At 39.6% G+C, this 23,628-nt stretch overlaps 1 protein-coding gene across 2 annotated transcripts; it reads right to left on the bottom strand.

Annotated features, from left to right (window-relative positions):
* Window positions 1–254: 254 nt before the first annotated feature.
* IL1RL1 (interleukin 1 receptor like 1) lies at window positions 255–21,855 on the bottom strand. Of its 2 annotated transcripts, none has more exons than XM_049115398.1 (11): window positions 21,631–21,855; window positions 20,614–20,795; window positions 19,366–19,576; window positions 18,166–18,343; window positions 17,910–18,072; window positions 14,994–15,065; window positions 13,177–13,276; window positions 12,948–13,093; window positions 7,485–7,631; window positions 6,305–6,472; window positions 255–4,157 (listed from the first exon to the last, which is right to left on the bottom strand). In XM_049115398.1, the coding sequence occupies exons 2-11, from the start codon at window positions 20,672–20,674 to the stop codon at window positions 3,772–3,774; spliced, it is 1,632 nt and encodes a 543-aa protein (XP_048971355.1). In that variant the 5' UTR covers window positions 20,675–20,795; window positions 21,631–21,855; the 3' UTR covers window positions 255–3,771. The 2 variants fall into 2 exon arrangements, with proteins under 2 accessions (XP_048971355.1, XP_025319256.1); XM_025463471.3 differs by having other exon boundaries at window positions 13,177–13,318; window positions 21,631–21,838.
* Window positions 21,856–23,628: the final 1,773 nt, after the last annotated feature.

The raw sequence follows: 23,628 nt of genomic DNA on the forward strand, positions 1-23,628 counted from the left end.
TAAAAAAATAAAAAATAATTAAAAAAAAAAACTTAGAAAAGACACAGACAACACTAACCATATAAGAAAAACTGACCAATTGAATGTTACCTAAATTAAAAACATCTGCTAATCAATGATACCGTTGAAAAAAAGAAAGAGGCAAGGAGGCAAGCCTGGAAAAATTGTCACCTTACATCTATCTGAAAAGGAATTAGTATCCAGAATATCTAAAAAATTTCCACACATCAACAACATGAAGAGAAGCAACACAATTTAAAAACGTGTAGAAGATTTTACTTTCACTGAGCGATAGACACATGAATCTTACTGGTGAATAAGACATAAATGTTCAATATCATTAATCGTCAGACAACTGGAAATTAAAACCATAATGAGATTCATTGAATACCCACTGAAATAATTAAAATTCAAAGAAACCTAACAATACCAATCATTGGTGAGGAGGTGGAATAAGAGCAGTCTTGTACATAACCGGAGGAAATGAAAATGGTACAATTAGTTTGCCAGTTTGCCAGTTTCCTAAAAAGGACCACACTTAGGTATTGAGCCAAAAGAAATAAGAACACATGTCCACAAGAATATTCACAATCTCCATATTCACTATAGGTACCATGTGAAACAACCCATATGTCCATCACCAGGGGGAGGTTAAACTGAGTACAGCCATGCAATGGAATCCAAGTCAGGAATACAGAGAAACAAAGTATGGACACATACAAAACATGGATGCATCTCCAAAACGTTATGTTGTGTGAAAGTACAGAGTCACAGCACTGTCTGTCTGACTTTATTGATGGAAATTTCATGAGCTGATCAAAACTAATGGAGATAGAAATCAGAACATTATTGGCCTCTGAGGAAGGAGAGAGATTGGCTGGGAAATATCAGGATGGAACTTCTCCAGTAGGGAAGGTGATGGAAATATTTCTTTTTTTTTTTTTTTTAAGATTTATAATCTATCACTCTTTTTGAGAGAGAGACAGAGAGACAGAGAGCACACGAGTTAAGGGAGGCGGAGAGGGGGAGCATCTCAAGCAGACTTCCCACTGACTGGGGAACCCAATGTGGGGCTCGATCTCATGACCCAAGAGATCATGCCCTGAACCAAAATCAAGAGTCAGATGCTTAACTGACTGAGTCACCCAGGCACCCCTGATGGAAATATATCTCTCTTGTTCGGGATGGTAACTACACAGGTATGCGTAATTGTCAAGACTCATCAAACTTAAAATCTGCATTGTATTGTATGCAAATTTGACTCAAGTAAGGGCAATTCCTTGTGTTTTTATAATTCACCAGAATTTTGTAACAGGATCATACAATAGACACCTCACTGGGTTGGACTGAATTCATTCTATTCACGAAACCCCTCCTGGTGTCTGCTGTGGCTTTGAAACTCATAAAGAAAGTAATGTGCCTAATTCCCCTATGTATCCTTCCACAGCCTTTCCTCTCTCTCTGCCCCTTTCAAAGAGATATTTAGCACATGTTCAGAAAAATGTAAATGTTGGATATTTGCAACGTAGCTTACAATTTGGGCAGTTAAAATATATTTAAAAATAAAGAGATTGGAGATCCCTGGGTAGCTCAGCAGTTCAGCGCCTGCCTTTGGCCCAGGGCATGATCCTGGAGTCCCGGGATCGAGTCCCGCGTCCGGCTCCCTGCATGGAGCCTGCTTCTCCCTCTGCCTGTGTCTCTGCCTCTCTCTCTATGTGTATCATGAATAAATAAATAAAATCTTTAAAATAAAATAAAATAAAAATAAAAATAAAGATATTATAACTTCCTTGTTATATCCTATAGAAAGAGCCCAAATTTGGCTCGAGGCATTCAAGTAGCTAATATAAAGAGGAAAATAAAATCATTTCCAAAATTCTCCATGTCCATAAATCAAACACCTGTCTGTAAGTCTAGGTGGGTAGGGAAGCTGGATTAAAGGTACATGTACTCCTGACAGTATTACTTATGGTCACACAGCTGGCGGAGAACAGAGGATATCTTGTTGATTCCAAATTATGTGGTGTTAACTAATCAACTAGAGGGCATCCTTCTCACAGGCTGATTTTTTTAGTTGTTCAATAAAATCAGATGTCACCACAAAAAAGCAGATTTAGCAAATAAAAATTCCCAGTGAAATTTTAATTTCAGATGATATTTCATTCTTTGAATTCAGCTTTAACTGATGTCTTGTATTTTATCTGACAACCTTAATCCAGGGAGTATAGATTCAGATTATAGGGTATGTAGAGGGATAGGTAACCACAGATCCTTTAGGCAACCTTACAGAAATAAACAAGTTCTTTTCAAGCAAGCCTCTGTAAAGCATTGAGTGACAGTTCAAGATTTTACTCCCTGTCAAGGATCTGGAGTGCAGTTTTCTTTTGCAGTTAAATGCAAAATTGTATACTTTTAAAAGCATCTCAGCTAAGGGTGAACTCTTTTAGGGAATTAATGGGAGTGGCCTTGACTGTGCACCTTAACTTCACTTTTGCCAAATGTTTCTGCCAAAAGCCCTACTGATTTCATGGAAATGTTACAACAAACCAATTTCTCAAATTTAAAAAAGAAAATCATAATTGAGAAATGTAAGATATACTGACATGATCATTCCTGAATTACGTATAATGATGGCCATTTAAATTCAGCACAACTCAAATATACAACAATAACTAATGAGGTATGTCAGGTGTGCACAGCCATGAAATAGAACTCTGTGAATATTTAAAATGTTAAAATTTGGGGCACCTGGGTGGTTCAGTGGTTGAGCATCTGCCTTTGGCTCAGGTCATGATCCTGGGGTCCTGGGATCGAGTCCCATATCGGGCTCCCCACAAGGAACCTGCATCTTCCTCTGCCTATGTCTCTGCCTCTGTCTGTGTCTCTCATGAATAAATAAATACAATCTTTAAAAAATAAATAAATAAAACGTTAAAATTTAAGTGACATGTCCAATTTTTTTTCATGAAGTAAAATAGAACAAAATATAAAAAACCACACACCATGTGAGCTCAGCTATATAAATGATATGTTTCAGTACAAATTCAAATTTACCTTAATGTTTAAAAGTCATTATCTTAGGATGATGGATTTATGGATAATTTTTGCTATTTTCTTCTTTCATGTTTTTCTGTTCTTCTGTAACTTTTAAAATGAGATAAAAATATTTCTAAAGAGAATAAAAATCTACGAAAGAAATTTTAGAACTGCAAAAACTTGATTATAATGGCAACTGGGGATGGCACTCCAGTAACATCGGCAACATTGAGATGATAAAACTCAGCATCTGGTCAAATAAAATGTAAAATATTCTGGTATGTGAGGAATGAGATGTACTGCTAAAGTTCTGTTTGTGGGAATCTAAGTGTTCTTCAAGGTTACATGAAAATTTAGCTCTAACACATCTAGTTTGAAGTTCAATGTGCTGAATATTGACAAGGAATAAGGAGCAGGAAAACAGGAAAGAGAGAGAAAGTGGAAAAAGCATAATGAAGAAATCCTAGGCCACCTGGAGAAAGATCAGCAAAGGGAGAAAAGGAAGGAAAAGTGAGCTGAAGAGAGGGGGAGCAAGGATAAAAATTTCTGGGCTTTTTGCAACCACCCAGAATCAGGAAAATGAAAGTAGAGTTGATGGATGAAACCTGAAGCCTGCACAATCTTGACATTCCCACTCCTCATGCCTCTGCTCTAGTGTCTGGTCCAATGGCGTAATCCAGCCAGGAAGAGTTCAGGTCAACGGAAATCTGGTGCATTAGCACATCAAAGCAAGCACTACTGCCCCTGGGCACTCAGGGAAGCCAAACTGGATGTCTTCCCTGGCAGTCTGTTGGGCACAGGCATGTGGTACCTCACATGCTTCCAGAATTTGGAATTCAGCGACTGTTTGTTGGCCACATGGTCTTCCCTCCACTTGATGGTACCTTGCACTTCCACAAGGTGCTTGAGGGAATCTTGAAGCTCCCCAAACTGTAGTCCACCTGGCTTGCTCAGAGCCTCCAATTCTATAAGAATCACCTTGGCGTCGTTCTGGATGAGGGCACTGTGCAGGGCGATCTCCTGCTCGTAGGCAAACTCCCTGCTGTGTGTGATCTCAGGAGTCAGGATAAAAATGTGGCGCCTACTCTTTCGTATGTTGGTTTCCACTGCGGTGGCTGCATCTAGGAATAAAGGACACGGGTCAGATTTCTTGTTGCTGTGTTTTTAAGTGTAAAATACTCAGATCTCACTGCAAGAAGGCAATAGCATGATCAAAGAAATACAACTGTGGACAAAACCACTCAAGATATTCTCAGAGGGTGGCAGCTGAAAGACTAAATCATGTAGTTGCATGACCTAGGGAAATAAACGTTGAATGGTGCCAGGTAGAGACCTTGTGTCAACCAGGATCCTAACTGGAAGCTCAGCAGACTCAAAAGGACTAACTTAAGAGAGTTTAATAAAAGGACAATTTATAAAAGATGTGGACAGAACCAAGAGAAATCAACGAGAGGTGCCTTGGAACCCCAGCACTAGAAATAACCAGGGAGACATTACCACCCTCCAGGTGTGAAGGGGAGGAAGCAGTCATGGAACCTAATGAGTCTAAAGGCAGCGAATGGGAGCCCATGTCTTGGGAGAGAAGAGCCCAGCTACCCTGGCAACCTCCCAGGATGCCTGCCTCTGCACTCCTGCCAGTGCTTCCATTGGCCAAACCTGGCATTGAACAGAGGGCAGGGGTGACATGGATTCCATAATGACTCACTACCCTGGGCCATTGGATGGTCAGGGTGCAGAGTGGATTTGAAGGAGCAAACGGAAGGTCACTAGCATGGCAAGAAATGCACCAATGCAGCCAGTCACTAACTTTTTCTAAGGGGCGAGTGAAGTTGTTTTGCTAGATTGGATTTTACTTTGATTGAAGTGGGGTCAGAGGGGCAGCCCGGGTGGCTCAGCAGTTTAGCGCTGTCTTCAGCCCAGGGTGTGGTCCTGGAGACCCGGGATCAAGTCCCATGTCAGGCTCCCTGTGTGGAATGGAGCCTGCTTCTCTCTCTGCCTGTATCTGTGCCTCTCTCTCTCTCTAAAAATAAAAAATAAAAAAATAAAGTAAAGTCAGAGGACACAGTTGGAGGAAGGGTCATGGGAAATTTCCCAGGTGAAAAACAACACAATGCAGGCCATACAAGCTGGAGCATCTGTGAGCTGACATTCACGTTGGGCTGGAGAGAGGCAGAACTAGAAATGAGGTCAATGGATCAGAGAAAAAAAGAGATGAAGGGTTTACAGCCAGACATAGCATGTAGTGTGACACCACAAACAGTTGGTGTCCTGGCAGCTTCCTGAGCAGATGTGGAACACGAAAAGAGCATTTGAGCACCATGACTCATTCCTCTCTACCAGCATGAGTAGCCAAGGGGAGAGAGGCTCTAGAGAAAACTTGGGTTACATTTTCCTGAGTTGTTCATTTTATGAGTCTCTCACAGCCTTATGGGGTGATTAACTTTGCCTGAATATTCCAGGACAAATCAGATTCAGCTGCTATGTGTTCCTCTAAATCTACAGATGCTTGAATCCCTCTTTGCAGTGGAAATGCCAGTTTAAATTCACAGTCTACTAAGCATTAACTTTACTGGGCCTACTTTCATGAGGCTCCTGCCTCATTCACATTCCAAATACTTCCTGGTCTCTGAGGAATTCAAGAAGGGTTGTAAGGAGGGCTCATGGGTACTTGACATAAATATAGAGAGAAGCAGAGAACAGCTACTGAAAGGCCAGAATTGTAACAAACTGTCAAAGATGCATGGAATTACTAGAAATATTCCAAGTCAGAAATATTGCAAAACCGAAGACAGTTCTAGTTGTTGCGAGAATATACATTTCAAATGTTTCTCCAATACAAGGAAAGTCATAAAGACCCCTGAATCCTTGCAAATATTTTAGCCAATGCTTCTGGATATTAGAACAAAATTCTTTGATTTTTGGGTCTTCTTTCAGCTTTTCTAGAGAGAATTAAGATATGTCAGGTATCCTAGCAGTGGACATGGGAAGTCAAGTAGGGGCAGTGCCTTGCTAAATCCACCTAGGCAGGACACCTTACCAAGGCTTCACAGCACTGACACTCTTGTGAAAACCTCATGATCAGGTTGGCCATGGGGGCAGGAGGAGCAAAGAGTAAGTATCTCCTTCTTCTACAGAAATATTTAAAAGCTCTGGTCTTAGGCCTGGAGTAGTTATTGTAATTCCTTTCCAACAGAGGGATAAGTTCACCTATCTCTTGGCCTTCTGATGAATGTGAATTTCTGTCCTTGAAGTATGTTGGTAGCTTTACCTTCTCCAGGTAGCAGATCTCTCCCATAAATGCATAAGTTATAGCCACATTTATTTTCAAGAACATCAGGCAAAATCTGGTGGACAAAGTACTCTACAGCACTGGCCCTCTCTGGACTATTTTTATAGTTCCGTGGATAGATAACATAAGCATCGTAGATCTTTCCATCTGAAAATGAGAACAAGAAATACAACTTTAGTAGTTAGCTAGTAAAATTCCCATTTGATTATTGCTACATATTCTTCACTGAATTTATTGTTGGTGGTGCATGAATCCCACCTGTCCCCCCAAATATTCTAGAATCCAGAGATGGTGACAACAATCTACTGCCATAAAATGTCATCAGGACATCAATCTTAATCCCAAAGTTGGCTTCTTTCCTGTCTCAGACTGGATGATAGAGAGTAGACAAGAGTCAGTCCAGTTTTGCACACACCACATGGTCAAACTTAATTAATAATTTACTGATAAATATTTATTTTCATTGGTAAGGAATCTTCTGTTGTTTGGAGTTGAGCTCAATTTAGCTGTTGTTGCTTACCCTAGGAAGTGAAAATGCGAAAGGAAAAAAATTTTTAAATGATCTGCATGTCCCAGAAATCAAATAATTAGTCCTAGTTGAGTGGACCATATGGAAAGTGTAAAGTACACCTGCCTCCAAAGGAAAGAATGGTGTTCTGATTTAGCAGGCATAAATGTATTCTTTCATTTATGTGCATAAATAGGACTCTTTATGGAGTGGGCTTTCTGGTAAACTACACCTACATTCTGATGGCTCTTTCTAAGCTATTCACATCTGGAAAACAACAACACTTCTGTTAATGTTTGCAGTTCCATAAAGTTTTACCAATAACACATTTTCCAAACTGTTTAAACTTTTCTGGGCTTGGGCCAATTCTGTTATTAATTTAGAGAGGAAGGAAATTTGAACTGTTGAAATGAATCTCAGAACCATAAGGAGCAACAAAAGAGGATAGAGAATGGCCTGCTGACAATGTTGGTGAGCAAAATCTAAGTTTAGTAGCATAGCTATTAAAAGATCAACAGACAAGTAACCCACAACCATTATGAATCTTTTTCTTTTTCTTTCTTTCTTTCTTTCTTTCTTTCTTTCTTTCTTTCTTTCTTTTTGTTGGATCTTTTTCTTTTGAAAAAAAAAAATGTGAAACTTGCCACTTACCATTCTTAGTTTTGTAAGGTCTAGCTATGTCTCTCCAGAGCAGAATAACCTCAATCCAGAACACTTTTAATATTATCACCATGACATTGATTAGCATTAACAAGACGCTAAATCCCGCAAGTATGTAGTAGGTGCTTTGCTTGTCAACTATTCAAAAGATAAAGGCAGAACAAAAAAGATCACTATTATTACTAGAACAAGGCAAAATAAACAAATATATGGATGCTGACGTCTATTGGGAGTACAACAGATTCATACAAGACATGCCTACCTGGAATTTCCATGGCTGCTTTAAGAATCAGTAAGTGAACATTTATTGAGCGCCTACTCTGTGCAAGGCAGTGAGCTAGGCATCCTAGGGGATGCTCAAAGCATAAAAGGTGCCGAGGCAAATGTAAACTTAACTAAGATAGGAGGTAACAGTGTAATTTGAGTTGGTAGAGTTTCTTAGGAGTGCTCACTCCATGCTAGACTGGGCCATGAAGGCTTCTTGCAGGATGAGGTCCCTGAAGAATAGTCAAAATTTATAGAACTGCAAGATAAGAAAAATGCACTCCTCTCAAATGTACTCCTGCTGTAAGCCCAAGGGCAGAGACGGGGTATGTTCTCTGAGGAACTGGGATATTCCAGTTTGGGGAATTAGTGGAAGACGCAATAAGAAATGTGGGTCAGGGCTAGGTTCTGGCCAGACTTGGGGCTCCTATTAAGGCATTTTGCCTTTATTTGGAAAGGTCCCAGGAGCCACTGAAGAGTGTTGGGTGGGGTGTTAACAATGAAAGTGGTTGACAAGCAAGATTAATCTAAAGGTAGCAGAAGATTTGTTTCTGCGGGAAGAGAAAAATGAATGGGAAGTTTTTGTAACACTTGTGAGAAATAAGGAGAGTTCAGATTTGTGTAATAATGACAGAGGAACGGATATGTCTGGTGTTAGGGCATTAAGGAGAACGAATCAAACGGTCCTGGGGTCTTACTGCATAGAAAAGTAGGGAAGAAACCAGGGTCATGTAAGTCTCTAAAGCATAATTGATGAGGAAGTCAAATTTCTGGGGCTCTAGGTTCTAAACACACCTCTTCCTTTTCTCATCATGGAACTGTGTCTTGTACTCACTGCCCCACAAAATGCATGCACAAGATGGTTTCCGATTTCAAGGACTTGCAACAGATACATACAAATTGAATACAAGAATTGTACTCATTAATGGTATTTTTGGCTGTTTTAAGTTTACTTCTCTTTAAAATTAAGTATCCACTTACAAGTAGTCCCACTTAAGGATGAATGTGACAAGAAGCTCAAAGATTTGGCTATTCTAGTATTCCCCCCGTATTTTTATCTGAAGTCTCAGAGCATGGGTTCCCAGCTTTGTCATAGAAAATCATTCATCCATATTCACAGATTCCTCCCATAGCTCATCAGCATCCTGAGTATCCAGCATCATGAAATCAAGAATGGCCAAGTGAAGAGATTCAAAACCAGGGGCGGGGGGTGGAGGTTGCAAATTGGCAGAGCTTACTATCTGCACAGTCATCAATTTAAATGATAAATACTCCCAAAGTTAAGCATTTCAACAGGCTTCCCCTCCAGGTCTCTCTCTCTCATTCTCTCTCTCTAAAAGTCCCATCTGGATGCCCTCTGGGAACCTACATATCTTGGGAGGATCCTGGTGAAGTAACTGTGCATGTGGCTGGCCACTTCCACTGGAGGAAAGAAGTTAATCCAAGACAGGAATGAAAGTTCGAGTTCAATATCTTTTTGTTAATGACTTTATACGTGTATAAATAATTCCCTGTGTGGTAGCTAAACACTAAATACTTTCTGAAAGTGTTTATAAACAGGAAAACACCACTTAAGTTTGAATCTGGCTCTAACTATAATACTTGGTAAGATATTCAACCTCCTTGGGTTCAGTTTCGTTATCTGCAAAACTGGATGATAGTAACAGTCTCTTCCTCATGGAATATTATTCCAATACATAAGAAATTAAGTGGAAAATAATTAGACAAGTCCAAAGGAAACAATGAATAAATGTGTACTACTATCATTATGAGTATCAAATATTTATTTAATCATGTCAAATAATATGGGAACATAAGCTTTTAAAGTTTTTGTTTTTGAAATTTGAGACAATGTTGTGATTTCTTTTATTTTGTGATGAGAAATAAAGGAATTCATTGTGACAAACTGCCATAACAACAGTTTTTGTTTAATGTCCAGAGTTGTCGAAACAGAGCATAACCATGTTAATTTGAAGAAAAACAGGGGGACGGTAATACATACAAAGAAACTAGAAGGAAAAAAGTCACTAAGTACACGTAACATGAAAACAATTCCAATACACAGATAATCAGAGAACATTCACAACGTGACAACATAAGCAAGGCTTACATTGTAGGGATGTTGAGGCAATGACAGTGCTGGGTTGGGGGCACGGCTTCCCCGATCCTCAAGGATCCACTGTGCTAGCTCCCACCACCAGACTGCCCAGATAGAACATTGTGACATGGTCCATATGTCCTGGGGTGAAACCTGGCGACCCGTGGAACTTGATAGCACTCAATATCATGATTCTCTTTGTTTTTAAAAAAACTTACAAATTGATGGTTTAAGTCTGAATGAAAGCAAAAATCCCAAGCACCACTTCAAGTAGAGACTTAATCACAAACACATCAAATTGGTGGTCTCCTTTTCCATCATCTCCATTTTTTTTTCATCAGGTTGTGCCTCTGTATGTTTATCCAAGTTAATCCAGCCTATAATTCCACTTAGGGGTATCAACTGAGGGTTTAATCTCCCTTGGCTAAGTGACAAACACATTAAGTAATTTCCACATAGTTGTGCATGGAATAACAAGTGTAAAAATATCATATTTTTCTCCCCCTCGCCCTTTTATACTGGATTAAGTGCTTCATCTAACAAACAGGATGTCTTTGCTTGGAAATGCAAACAAGGGAGGAAGTTGACAGGTGCTCAGGAAGGAAATGCTTGTAAAACTATTTTGCTGACATCACTGCAAAGCAGTGACATACCAAGGCGGTGGGAGGAAGAAGCACTCTGCCCCCCAGAGGAGGAATGTGTCATTACTGACGTTGGTTAGCAATGGGAAAGGTGAGATTAAAAGTGCAATGACTCTGGGCTGCCTGGATAGCTCAGTTAGTTAAGATCTGCCTTTGACTCAGGTCATAAACCCTGGGTCCTGGGGTTGAGTCCCACATCAATCCTCGAGTTGAGCTCTGCTCAGCAGAGGAGTCTGCTTCTCCTCTCTCTCTTGCTGCTGCTCCCCCCTTTTGTGCTCTCTCTCTCTCTCTCATATAAATAAATAAAAATCTTTAAAAAAATAAAAGCACAAAAACTCTCAGATGGTCTTATTACTGTTTTGGATTCTTACAGACAATGTGTCCTCTCGTTACCTATACCCAAGACAGATCATTCTCCGCACCTTGCTTCCATATGCTGCTGATTATTTGTGAAAGAGAATGTTACATTTTAAAAGATTATATATAGTGTCTGAATGTGATCTATTGAAGAATAATCAGCTTCCTATTTTTTATAATTATCTTTTATTGCATCAAATTACAATGAAGTCATTAAAGGCATGCTAGATTCAGATAAACCTACAGGGAAATTATAAGTAATTTGGCCTTTTGAAGTCACTGGGAAGGTTATCCAGCTTAACAAACATAAATGTAAATTGTTATTTTGTTGAATAATTAAGCCTTATAAGCTAGAGCCATGGAGATGTACAAAAAATGTTTTTTCTTGATAACTTTGGTGTTTGTTCATTTATTCATTCAACAAATGTTTGTTGAGTGCATGCTAGGTACCAGGCATTGCACTATAGACCAAGGACACAAAGACGAATGAGACGTCATTCCTGCCCTCTTGGAGCTTATAGTCACGTTCAGCAGACTCCCAAACAGATTTTTGTAAGTGTGATGAGTGTAGAGATAGGACAGGGCCCTATGGGAACACCTGAAAGAAACAAATATACTCCAAACTAATGGCCAAGGAAGGCTCTTCATAAAAGATACCTATATTGCATGTTGAATAACAGATACAGTAAAGAAATTAGCTGAGCTACTAGATTTCCTGTGAATTTTACCCGTATCTAGATTGTAGTTCCAGAGAAAGGGGTGAGGAGGTGGGAGAAATAAGTGAACTATTTTCTTTTTCCTTTTTTGAGCTTAAATAAATTGAATTTTTAAAAAGACAGAAAAAGAAAGACATGTAGTCAAACAATGTATTTGTTGAAATAAATTCAGTTATCTGTATAACTGAATACTATGAAGCCTTTACAAAGGCTGGTGTAGAACATTTAATATCATGGAAATATTTCTACTATAAATTAAATAATTATAAAATAAGTTGCAAAACTTTCTATGTAACTCGTAGAAAAACATGTTTATAATCAAAATACATCTGAAGATAATTTTTATGTGGCAATATGAAGACTGAAGAATAGTCAAGACAATCTTGATGAAGAGCAAAATAAGAAGACTCATGCTACCCAAATTTAAGGTTGATTGTAAAGTTACAGTAAATAAGACAATATAGTGTTAGCACACAAATAATTTTTTTTGCAGGGGGAAACTCACTATTTCTGGAAAGGCCCAGACAGTAAATATGTTAGGCTTGCAAGTAGAAAAAAACAAATAAATAAATAAATTTGCTATTTTCTGAAATTTAGCAACGATAGCACATGATGTCTTATTACAAAGTAGTGTCTAAGAAGTTCGCACTGGGATGGGCAGTAGTTAAGTACTTCCCCTTTTCATCCACTTTGCCAGCCTCACTAACAAAATGTGCAAGCTTTATGACCAAAAAAAAAATGATAAAAGGGGACATGTTTATAACATGTCATAAAAGTCATGAAAGGTAACAGCATGTTCAATGGTTTACAGTTAGTGTGTTGTCTTTCATATATAATGAGGCAGAGAGAGCTGATGAAACCAGAAGGATGGCCAAGGAGGCAGTTGAGTGTTAAAGAGGAACTAAGATGAGAGAAGGTAAGGTGGGAGGGGACAGGGAGGAGAGTGGTGGAGGAGGGAGAGAAGGCAGAGGAGGAGGAAGGGGAGGAGAGGAAGAAGGGGTGGAGGCAAAGGGTGGGAGGAGTGAGAAGAAGGAGGAGGGATCAGGGAGAGGAGAGGTTGGGAGGAAGAAGGAGAGGAGGAATAGAAGGAAGAGGAGGGAGAAGAGGGGAGCAGTGGAGGGAGAGGAGCGGGATGACAGAAGGGAGAACAGAGGGGGGCAGGTGGGTAGGGGGAAGTAAAGATGTAGAGGCAACTAGGGGACCCATACTACAAATGGTCAGTGTCCTTAAGAGGAGGAGCACATTTTATGAGATGGGACACTTCCATTGTCGGGAAACACCTGCCCTGGAGCCACACTCCAGCACACTGTTCCCTAAGAAAATGATCTCAGTTGATGCAGTTGACTCGGGTGACCCAAGTCTCGGGAGCACTCCTTACTTGGACTTTTCCACTTTAGTCTTATGGTGTGCCGTATCTTGCCATGCAAATTCTGAGCCAGACAGTCATACCGCAGTGATAAATCCTCTTCTCTCACGTCATTTATTCTTAAAATGGTGCTCTGACACGTCATCTCATTGCTAAAACTGAAAGGGCAATGTGTTACTTTTAGTGCTTACTTGGCTGCTGCAAACTGTGTGGGGATATTTTCACTTTCGTATAAAAATACCTTTGATTTGGCTCCCGTTCCTCTTGAATTCTTGCTTCACCAAAGTTCTGAGCTGTAGTTCTGTTCACCAACCACCGGACGCCAGACATCATCTGAGAGCCTTTCCCAAAGCAAGCAGAGCAGAGGATGTTTGCTGGTTTTCCTAGATGAGAAGTGAAGAAGTTCACCAATAACATTCAGTTCTGTCAATAGTATTGCATTCAGGGTGAAAAAAAAATAGTAGAACCCCCTGTGTGTGCTGGGAACTGATCCCATTCCCCTTCCTTATCATCAGCACCTCCATATCCTGGGCCCTCACCTCACCTCTATCCCCTTTGGTCACGGTTTGAAGGAAGCTCTGTTCCCACTCCCCTCTCACCTACTGCATTAACTAAGAGGGAAATAACTCTGGTTTCATCAATTCCACATTAGAAGATGGGGCTTCTTTTTACTCTAAATTAGAATTTCTTTGTAACTTCTCTCTTCCACATCTTTCTCCTTTTATTGAATTATCTTCATCTCTCTGGAAGCCACTATGTTGGTAAAACTGTGTGTAACTTGACCGAGCTCCAATCCCAGTATTTAATTGTTCAAGAGAATTCTCCAGGGGATCCCTGGGTGGCGCAGCGGTTTGGCGCCTGCCTTTGGCCCAGGGCGCGATCCTGGAGACCCGGGATCGAATCCCACATCGGGCTCCTGGTGCATGGAGCCTGCTTCTCCCTCCTCCTGTGTCTCTGCCTCTCTCTCTCTCTCTCTGTGACTATCATAAAAACAAATAAAAATTAAAAAAAAAAAAAGAGAATTCTCCATTACAACTTTTGCTTGAGGCTTCCTCCACCCTGAACTGAAAGCTTGAGGACTGCCCTCCTGCCTGGGAACATGCATTCAGCCATCCCTCACTGAGCCCTTGGTTCCTGGGTCAAGAAATAATGCATCTGAAGAGGGATGAGGAATGCAGAGTGTCTCAGAAGGTGATAACCGTTCACACAAATTATTAAAACACAGGGTATTCTAGTCTTCTATGGAAAGATTGACAAATGACAAATGGGAATTGAAGGAAGAGGAGGGAGAAGAGGGGAATACAGAGGGAGATGTCATTTCAGGGAGCAGATCTGCCATGCTCTACATGGAAATGGTTTCCTTGGACCTGATCAGATGGAGGCTCTGGATGGGGCTCCCAGAGGGAGGTAAGGAAGGTGGCATGAGGAATGGTATTTGAGCTCAGTGTTGAGAGATGAGAAGGAGGAACAACATGGACAAAAGGCAAGAAAGAATGTGGAAATGCTGCCCATCAGTGTAACAACTGTGAGGAGGCCAGTGTGGTGGGGACACGGGGCACGTGGGGTTAATAGTTGCAGATGGTCCAGGATATGGTGGGAACCAGTTCTTGAAGGGACTTGTCTTTAGGCCAAGAACTTTGAGTTGTATCTCATTTCTGGTGGGGAACCAGAGAAGGCAGAGATAGGTGGAGTCGGAAAGCTTGAGTTCTTATCCTTCTATCATTGATTATCCACAACCTTGGGCATGTTATTGATCCTACTGGAGCCAAAGTATCCACAAGTATAAATTGAGAACAATGTCTGCCTCCTGGAGAGAAGTAAAAATGAAATAAGATAATACTGTGAAAGCACCACGAGTTACAAGTACAATACAAATGTAAATGCTGGGAATTCCTAATATTAGCAAGTGCCCCGGTGGATGCTTCTTTACATGACATTTCATTGAATCCCCAAGGTCCATTCTGTTAACTGCCTGACCCATGCCTGGGGAATTCAGACCAAGGGTCATATGGAAGGATTCTCCAGGTAACATTTATAGCATTCTTAAAGTCTTCTTACCAATTTCCACTTCTTTTGTTTCATTTTGTGGAGGCGCTAGAATTACTGGAAACCAAGAAAGGCTTTCCTTATCTTAAATCAAAGACAAAGAGAATATTAATATTAAGATAGCATTGGATGGTCATCAGTTTGAAGCTTGCATTTTCATATTTCTATCCTATTTCATGGCAATGCTCCTCAAATTTTTCTGACAATGACCCACAGCAATAGATACACACACAAATGAAAAAGAAAACATTCATGTAATACTTTATCTTACTACCTATGATACTCTTTGATATTTCCTAATCTATTTTATATCATTAAAACAAATGTTAGGACAGCCCCGGTGGCTCAGCGGTTTAGCGCCGCCTTCAGCCCGGGGCCTGATCCTGGAGACCTGGGATCGAGTCCCACGTCGGGCTCCCTGCATGGAGCCTGCTTCTCCCTCTGCCTGTCTCTCTCTCTCTGTGTCTCGAATGAATAAATAAAAATAAAAATCTAAAAAAATAAAAAATAAAAAATAAAAAAATAAAACAAATGTTAGACCAACACATCAAATAAATTGCATGACCTGGCAATTGCTAGAAAACCATAATTCCACAGAATAAGCACAGCATTACAGTAAAGAAGATTTCAAAAGTCCCATGGAACATTAGCATGTACTTAAATGCTTGTTGAGTGAAAAAAAAAAAAAGCCCTATGAATATGACAAACACGTAAGCCCATAACTTCCACTCACGGATTTCCCCCATTGTGGCCCATCCCGTAAGGAAATTCTAATTGGCTGTGGCACCGATGCCTAGAGACAGTGAAAGAGCTCTTCTGGAGCACTGCTGATTCCTACACCACTTGATTCCCATTTATTTCAGGACAGTGTGATTAAAGATCCCAGCAGGTTTCAATGTTAAACAATAAGAGACATCAAAAGAAATGTGGTCCAGTGCTCTACAGTGGTAGAGCAGTTTCAGTAGGTTCTGTAAACCTTCCAAACAAAAACCTGTCTCCAGGGTCACTTTACCCTGAGAAATCTGCCATACTCACTGGTGCTACTTCATCTGTATCCATGGATTAAGTGATGCTAAGGAAACCCTGATTCCTTGTAGATTTGATAGGTGTGGTTGTGAGGTGTTTCCTCTGAATAGGGTCTTATGGACTTTAATATTCAAAAAACACTTTTTAGAATCAAATTATCTACTTGAGGTCCTTGATAATGTAGAAATTATTGCAAACCAGGATTGTGCGAAAGGTGAAATAGAATGGTGCCACTTGGGCCAAAAGGTTTTGGAATGGAGCCAAGAAGCCATTAAGGAGATAGGTCCCATGTCCTCACAGGTGGAACTATGAATTTTTGAACTAGTCAGACCACAAATATTCCAAGACTGAGCTCAAACATCTGCAACTTGGTACAATAAGGGACTCACTTAGTGATAGCCTTAGTCACCAATTATATTAGTAAAGATTAGTTTTTCACTGCCAATACCCAACAGAATTCTTAGTAAACAAAGTATACAGGCATTCCCTTTTTGCTTTAAAAACCCCTGACTTTTGCTCCCTAGTGGGACACTATTTGGGTTGCTACCCAAATTTGTTGCAATTCTTTGATTTCAAATTTGCTTATTTATTGCCTCCTGACAGCTTCAGGCTGACAGTTAAAAACCACACAATATGTTTCTATCCCTTTATAGAACTTGTCACTAAATTTCTAATCCAGTTAATTATATTTGAGATTAAATGGATTTTTTTCTATCTATATAACTTCTGACAACAAATTGGGAAAAGAAAAGTTAATCTGGCTCTGCAAATACTTGTATTGCCATCCAAAAAAGTTTATTAAGTTGACATTCAGATCATGCCATCTTTGAAAAGTTAAGTCATAGAGGAAAGAACAGATCTGGCTTTAGATTAGTAGCATAATCTCCCTCTAAAATTTCTTAAATCTTGATAGTGCATTTTTTTTTAAGATTTTATTCATTTACCCATGAGAGAGACACAGAGAGGCAGAGACATAGGCAGAGGGAGAAGCAGGCTCCCTGCGGCGAGCCCGATGTGGAACTTGATCCCAGGACCCTGGGATCACGCCATGAGCCAAAGGCAGATGCTCTTTCACTGAGCCACCCAGATGTCCCTTGATTGTGCATTCAGAAAAGCTCTTTGCTCTATTGTAGAGAATGTGCAAGATAAGCTGAAGCTGGAGGACATCTTAGGGAGGATCATGAAGTATAGTAGTGCTCCCGATTCCCAGTTTTACTTTTCACAGTCAATCTTGGCCCAAAAAGATGAAATTGAAAATTCCAGAAAGAAATGACTCATAAATTTTAAATTGCTCACTGTTCTAAAGAAAATGATAAAATCTCACAGTGTGCCACTCTGTCCCACCCAGGACGTGAATAGGACCTTGGTCCAGCCATCCACACTGTGTCTGTCACATGCCCATTAGTCACTTAGTAGCTATCTTGGTTATGAGCAGACTGATGGTATCACATGGCTTGTGTTCAGGTGACCTTTATTTTACTCAAGTATGCCCCCAAAGCACAAGAATCATGATGCTGGCAACGCGGAAAAGCCAAAGAGAGGCTTTAAGTGAAAAGATGAAAGTTCTCGACATAATAAGGAAAAAAATAATCATACACTGAGTTTGCTAAAATCTATGGTAACTTTTGTCATAGTATATTGTAATCATTCTATTTCATTATTAGTTATTATTGCTAATCTCTTACCATGCTTAATTTATCAATCAAACCTTATCATAGGTATGCATGGATGGGAAAACACGTAGTATATATAAGGTCAGTACTATCCCCTGTTTCAGGCATCCAGTAGGGTGTTTGGAATGTGTCCCCTAGGAGTCTATAGGAAAATCAACAAGAAGGGCACAATTCCTCTTACATTATTTTTTTTTTCAAATATTCTATTTTGTTAAATTCAGTAGCTTACTTTGCACAACGAATGATCTGGTTGCTGTCACGCTGTAATTGATTCCATTTTCATTGTGCATAAATCTGCATGTATAATCACCCGTGTCCTTGCTAGTTGCATTGTCAATCAGCAAAAAGGTCCTGTGTATGTGAAACCTTGGTCCTTGAAGAACTTTGCAATTCTGAAATGAAAAATTCCATTCCATTTTTGCCAACTCTTTACTTGCACCTGTTTTGTATAATTCTCATCCATTTCCCCCCAAATTTCCTGTTACCTTAAACCACTCAACAGGTGCTGTCCAATTGTAGAAGTCAATTGTAGGACAATATATTTTGGAATTTTTTTCTGATCCATATGTTGTTGAATATATCAGATGATCTGGAATACGGCAATCTGGTTGTTTTTTATATATGGTGACGTTCACATATCCAGTCTTATTGGTGGTAGGACTACTAAAATAAGTCAAATGATTTAAAAAGTTACTCAGCATTATGAAATGACTTTATCCAATTCTAGCTTTTATGTAACACTGCTTTTTTTTTTCTTCAAATAATTGATGTACTGGGGTTCTTTTCTTATTTAAAAACAGTTATTAAAATCTAGAGTTCTAAATACTTTTTTTGTGTTGCATTTGAGATAAAACATAACCCCTCTGGTAGCCCTGAAAATGACTCCCTTGACATTTCTTTATACACTGTATCTGCTGTCATGCCAAGAACAGACTATTATAAAGATAATTGGTATTTATTGACAGTTCACTATGGACCATTCATGGTACTAACATGACATCATTTTATTCTCATAGGGATGCTTTGAAGTAGGCTATATTATCATATGTATTCTGTAGATAAGGAAACAGAGGGACAGAAAAGTCACTTGTTGGCTTCACACAGCCAACAGAATTCAAATTTGAAACTAAAACTGGTCTGACCTCAGAACCCAGGTGCCTAACTGCATTTTGATGTAGTTCATCTGATATAGTGTACGTACCAAATCCAAGCACAAGATCAAAACATTTAAAGATGTATATGTATGGTAAGTAATCAGGCACACGATTGTACATAACCCCCCTCAGCTTACCTCTCAGGTTTAAGGCGTTGGTAACTGTCCTTTGGCACCTACCCTAGGCCTCCTTGGTGCCTGACATCCAGATTGCTGGGTCTTTTTTGCTAGTTTGTTCTTACTTCCAGCCAAAGTGAGATATTGCTCTCAATTCTCTTGGTCACTAGGAAAGCTAAGTCATTTCCTAATTGGCTACAAGTTAATTTTTGCAGTTCTCCCTCTAAATAGTTCATAATCACCCAAACCCCAACCTGATGGTGTTTCTAGAAGTACTCTTCTATTCAAACCACTTTATAAAATCAATAGTCCCACAAAGGTCTAGAAAGGGAAAGAAAGGGAGGAGAGCTCATGCCATCAACTATCAAAGGAAGGGGAACAATTGCAAAGATCATGGTGGCTGCCTGGTTAATACCTTCTGATAATGCAAGTGTAAATTCCAGAATCCTTGACTTTGGCTGGGAGAAACTTAAGACGTTCCCCGGAGGCGAATACACGATTTCTTTTCTGGGTGGTTATACTTTTGTTGGTTTTTGAGTCATACCAATCCACAGGATACCGAGACTTTCCTTGCCTAGGACATCTCACAATTAAAGCCTCATTTTCCAGCCCCCAAGATGATTTGCCTGCAAATACAAGAAACAAACAACACATAAATCTGATCCTGAAATGATCTAGAAGGACATTATAATTGCTATATTCTATCCTTCTACGATTAGGTCTAGAAATCAACCACTCTTTGTGACATGTCACTGAGAAAGAATAGTAAATGATGAAGGTCTTTTATGAACTGTTCTGATGGGTACCACAGATAGAGTTAACTTGGAGCTAACCCTCCTTCACACTGCTCCAGTGGGAAAGCAGCCACATCCGTCTCTAGGAAGTATGCTGCAGGGCAACAAATGCTTACAGCGCCTCCTACGCACAGGCAGCACGTTAAATTTTGATGTTTTAAAATTATGTAAAGCTAAAATTATGATGTATTTGTTGTGAAGAATTTTTCCTTATAGATTTGTAGTACTGAATGTCTGTAGAGCATAAATGAATTTTCCAGATTTCAATTCAACTGGAACAACCAGAAGCAAGCAGTTTTAAATAGGGTAAATGATGGGGTGCCTGGGTGGCTCATTTGGTTAAGCGTCTGCCTTCCCCTCAGATCATGATCCCAGGATCCTGGGATGGAGTCCCACATCGGGCTCCCTGCTCAAGGGGGAGTCTGCTTCTCCCCCTGACTCTGCTCTTTGCCACAGCTTATGTATGCTCTCTCTCAAATAAAATCTTTTTTTTAAAAAAAGGGAAATGTTTTTGAAATTAATTTTACAATTTTAGTTGAAAAGCAGTACTTAGGGGCATCTGGGTGGCTCAGTGGAAGAGTGTCTGCCTTTGGCTCAGGGTGTGATTCCAGGGTCCTGGGATTGAGTCCCACATCAGGCTCCCTACAGGGAGCCTGCTTCTTTCTCTGCCTATGTCTCTGCCTCTTTCTCTCTCTCTCTCTCTCTCTGTGTGTGTGTGTGTGTGTCTCTCATGAATAGATAAATTTTAAAAGAAAGAAAGAAAGAAGAAAGAAGAAAGAAAGAAAGAAAGAAAGAAAGAAAGAAAGAAAGAAAGAAAGAAAAAGAAAGAAAGAAAGAAAGAGAAAGAAAGAAAGAAAAGCGGTACTTACTAAACTTAGCTGCTGTGTAATGTTCAAGAATTGTCAGAAGTGCCAAGACCCAAAGTCTCATTGTCAGTTTATCAATCCAGAACAAGTGTTAGTTACTTGAGCAACTTGCTTGTTGAGATTATTCAAGGTGAATCCGTGACATATGATGGTGAAGGTCTCCCCTAGGAGGTTGATGGTGCCCCCTGAGATTTACAGTTAGAAAGAGTTTTAGTGTCTCCACTGAAACATAAATCACACAGAATCACAAGCAAAATTGCCATGATTTTTACTTGTCCAATACCCCCTAGGAGAATTCATCAATCAACAGGTATTCATTAGGTAGAAATATGTATAACAGCAGGGTTTCAGATATGAAACATTGCATTTATTCCTACTGAACCTTTGGACAACAGAGGCCTTGCAATAGTTGTACTATTTCATAGTATCATGAGAATGGACTGGAAGAAGCTGAATTAGGAGGAAAGAAAAGTAGTTGTCATTTTTGAAACAAATTAAAACTATATTTCAACAGACCCTAGAAAATACAATGTTATAAATGCTAACATAAATCCACAGATATGCACATAGGCTGGGGACTTGCCTGCACACATGTGTGACCCACATGCAGACACATACACAAATAGTCATCACAAAGCAACTAAAAATATAGGAAAGTGATTGGTAAAGTGTTAATCAAGTGATTGCCCTAGACACTACACAAAATGTGTCCCTGCCTCAGCGTGTCCCCAAGACTCACCAAAGTTTTTCTAAGAATTGTCGAAGGTCTGTGAAAAATATTACATGCTTTTCTTTTTCCTTTCACCAAAAGAAAAATTTAACTAGATGTTTTTTTCTTAAAAAGGCATGGAAGGGATTGAACTAATACAGAAATTGGCAAACAGAACGACAGATACAACAACCTTAATATATATAGTTCAAGAAAGCACATTTCCTCTAAACATCAATTGTTGGCACTTTTCCTATTATTTATATGGACAAGTTTTTATTATAAACTTTAGATAAGTAATTGAGGCTTACCCAAACTGAAAGGCAGAAGGGAATAAAATCCAAGTCTGTGACTGAGCAAGGAATAGTTTCCAGCTCCCGAGTCTCTTGCCCTGAAGACTCCTCAGGTGTATGGCCTCTCTCTTATATTTTGAAGAGGAGACACTCAAAGACGTCCTGAAATTCATCACTCCACCCACACTGAAGTTAGATTTTTAGCCACGATTTATGACTGTTCAAAAATCCTGGTGCATCATGTACCAAGAATTCTTGACCTTGGTACATAAATATTTAAACATAAGGACAACACTGAGTAATGCCTTAAGAGGAAATAATTAAACTACCTCCTCTTATTTTAGCATCAGTTTCTCAAACTAAATAACACTGGCTGTTTATTGTCCTAATATTATTACTCATCGGGTTCTCAATGATACTGAAATCCTGGCGCTTTGGGTTGGCCTTTCCAGATATCCCTCAACACTTCATTTGGCAGACATTAGCCAAGCAAGCTCATCTAGTTTTGGCAGCTTTGATGGAGACAGTTCCAAAAACAAAGGAGGAGACAAGCAACAAGAAGGAAGCTGGACTTTCCGGAAGTTTGTAAATGCTCTGTCTGTGGTTCAGAATGTGACATCGTCTTGTCCAAAGCCAGATTCCCCGGCATCTCAGCTCCTCAGTTCTAAGTCCCTGTAGGGACTCATTTCAGTTTGGATGGAGAAGGGAAATTTTTCTAACGAGTTCGAGAGCATAGAGGGAAACTATGAGTAAGAAGGTTACCACGGGAGGCCCTATAAGGAAGACCATACCTTCAACTCTTCGACTCCATACAAAACACATGTTAATTGCAAAATTAGATTTCAGCTATGCATAGATGGAGTGACTCTATTATGAGTAAATGCAACTCATTTTTAAAACTTATCACATCCCCAAAGGATTCAGGGACTAATTGCAGACCCACACAATAATATAATGATAATAGTTAAGCTTTATCTAGAACTCACTCTGTGCCAAGATTCTGTTCTAAGTGACTTACATGTGTTAACTCCTTCATTGTCACAACACCCAGGGAGGCAGGTGCTATTGTTATAATGCCCGTTTTCTAGATAAGAACACTTAGGCCCAGAAAAGTTGAGTACCTTGGGCAAGTCACATACTGCTAAGAGACAGAACCCAAGCAGGCTGTCTCCAAAGGCTAGACACCTAACCACGAGGTCACACTGCCACTGAGTGAGCAAGGTGGCGAGAGGAGGTGCTGCTAACAAAGGATTCTAATAGATTTTCTCTCCCCCCAGCATTGTGGCTGACAATGTTCTTGAGCAGGCATCTCTATCTGCATGGGGATTCAGTCATAATTTGGACATCAGTCACAGGCTCTGAGAGGAAGAAATGCAAAGTCTTGTCATGGTTAGGAGATTTATCATGTGACGTTTGGTGTCAATTTGAGGGATTGGGTCTGCTTATTTCTATTCTCAATTTAGTTGTCCAAGCTCTCATTATTAAGATCGTATGAGTTTCACGCTGAGATAACAGAATCAGGAGCAGGTGACCTTGGAACAGTGCCTAGGGCATGGTTAAACTCTAGATAGCATTTTGTTAAATAAAATAATATGAACCTAAATGTTCTTATACTTGAAGATGAACTTTTGTTTCGCATACTAAAATATCTTTCAAAAATTTTGATTAAATGTAGGCATTTCTTCGTGAGACTAGACCACACTTCCATGGGTTTCCTAGTTTCAAATAAGATTTCTTAGTTAAAAATAAGGTTTCAATTAGAATTTTGACATGATCATAAAACCTTACAGAAGCATTTAGTAAAATCTAATGATTATTGTAAAATAATCTAGTAATTCACTCAATGATTAAGTCCTTCCACTCAAAGTACTGAAGTGTTTTTTATCAATACCATTCAAATTTTATAGACTAAAATAAAAGCCATGGATGAGACTGGTTAAATCATCACACCAAACTCATTCACTTGCGGCTAGGGTTGAAACCAAACTTATTGAACCTCAAAGCCAAGGCTTTCTC

Source organism: Canis lupus, chromosome 10, assembly GCF_003254725.2.
Source record: "Canis lupus dingo isolate Sandy chromosome 10, ASM325472v2, whole genome shotgun sequence".
Taxonomy (NCBI): domain Eukaryota; kingdom Metazoa; phylum Chordata; class Mammalia; order Carnivora; family Canidae; genus Canis; species Canis lupus.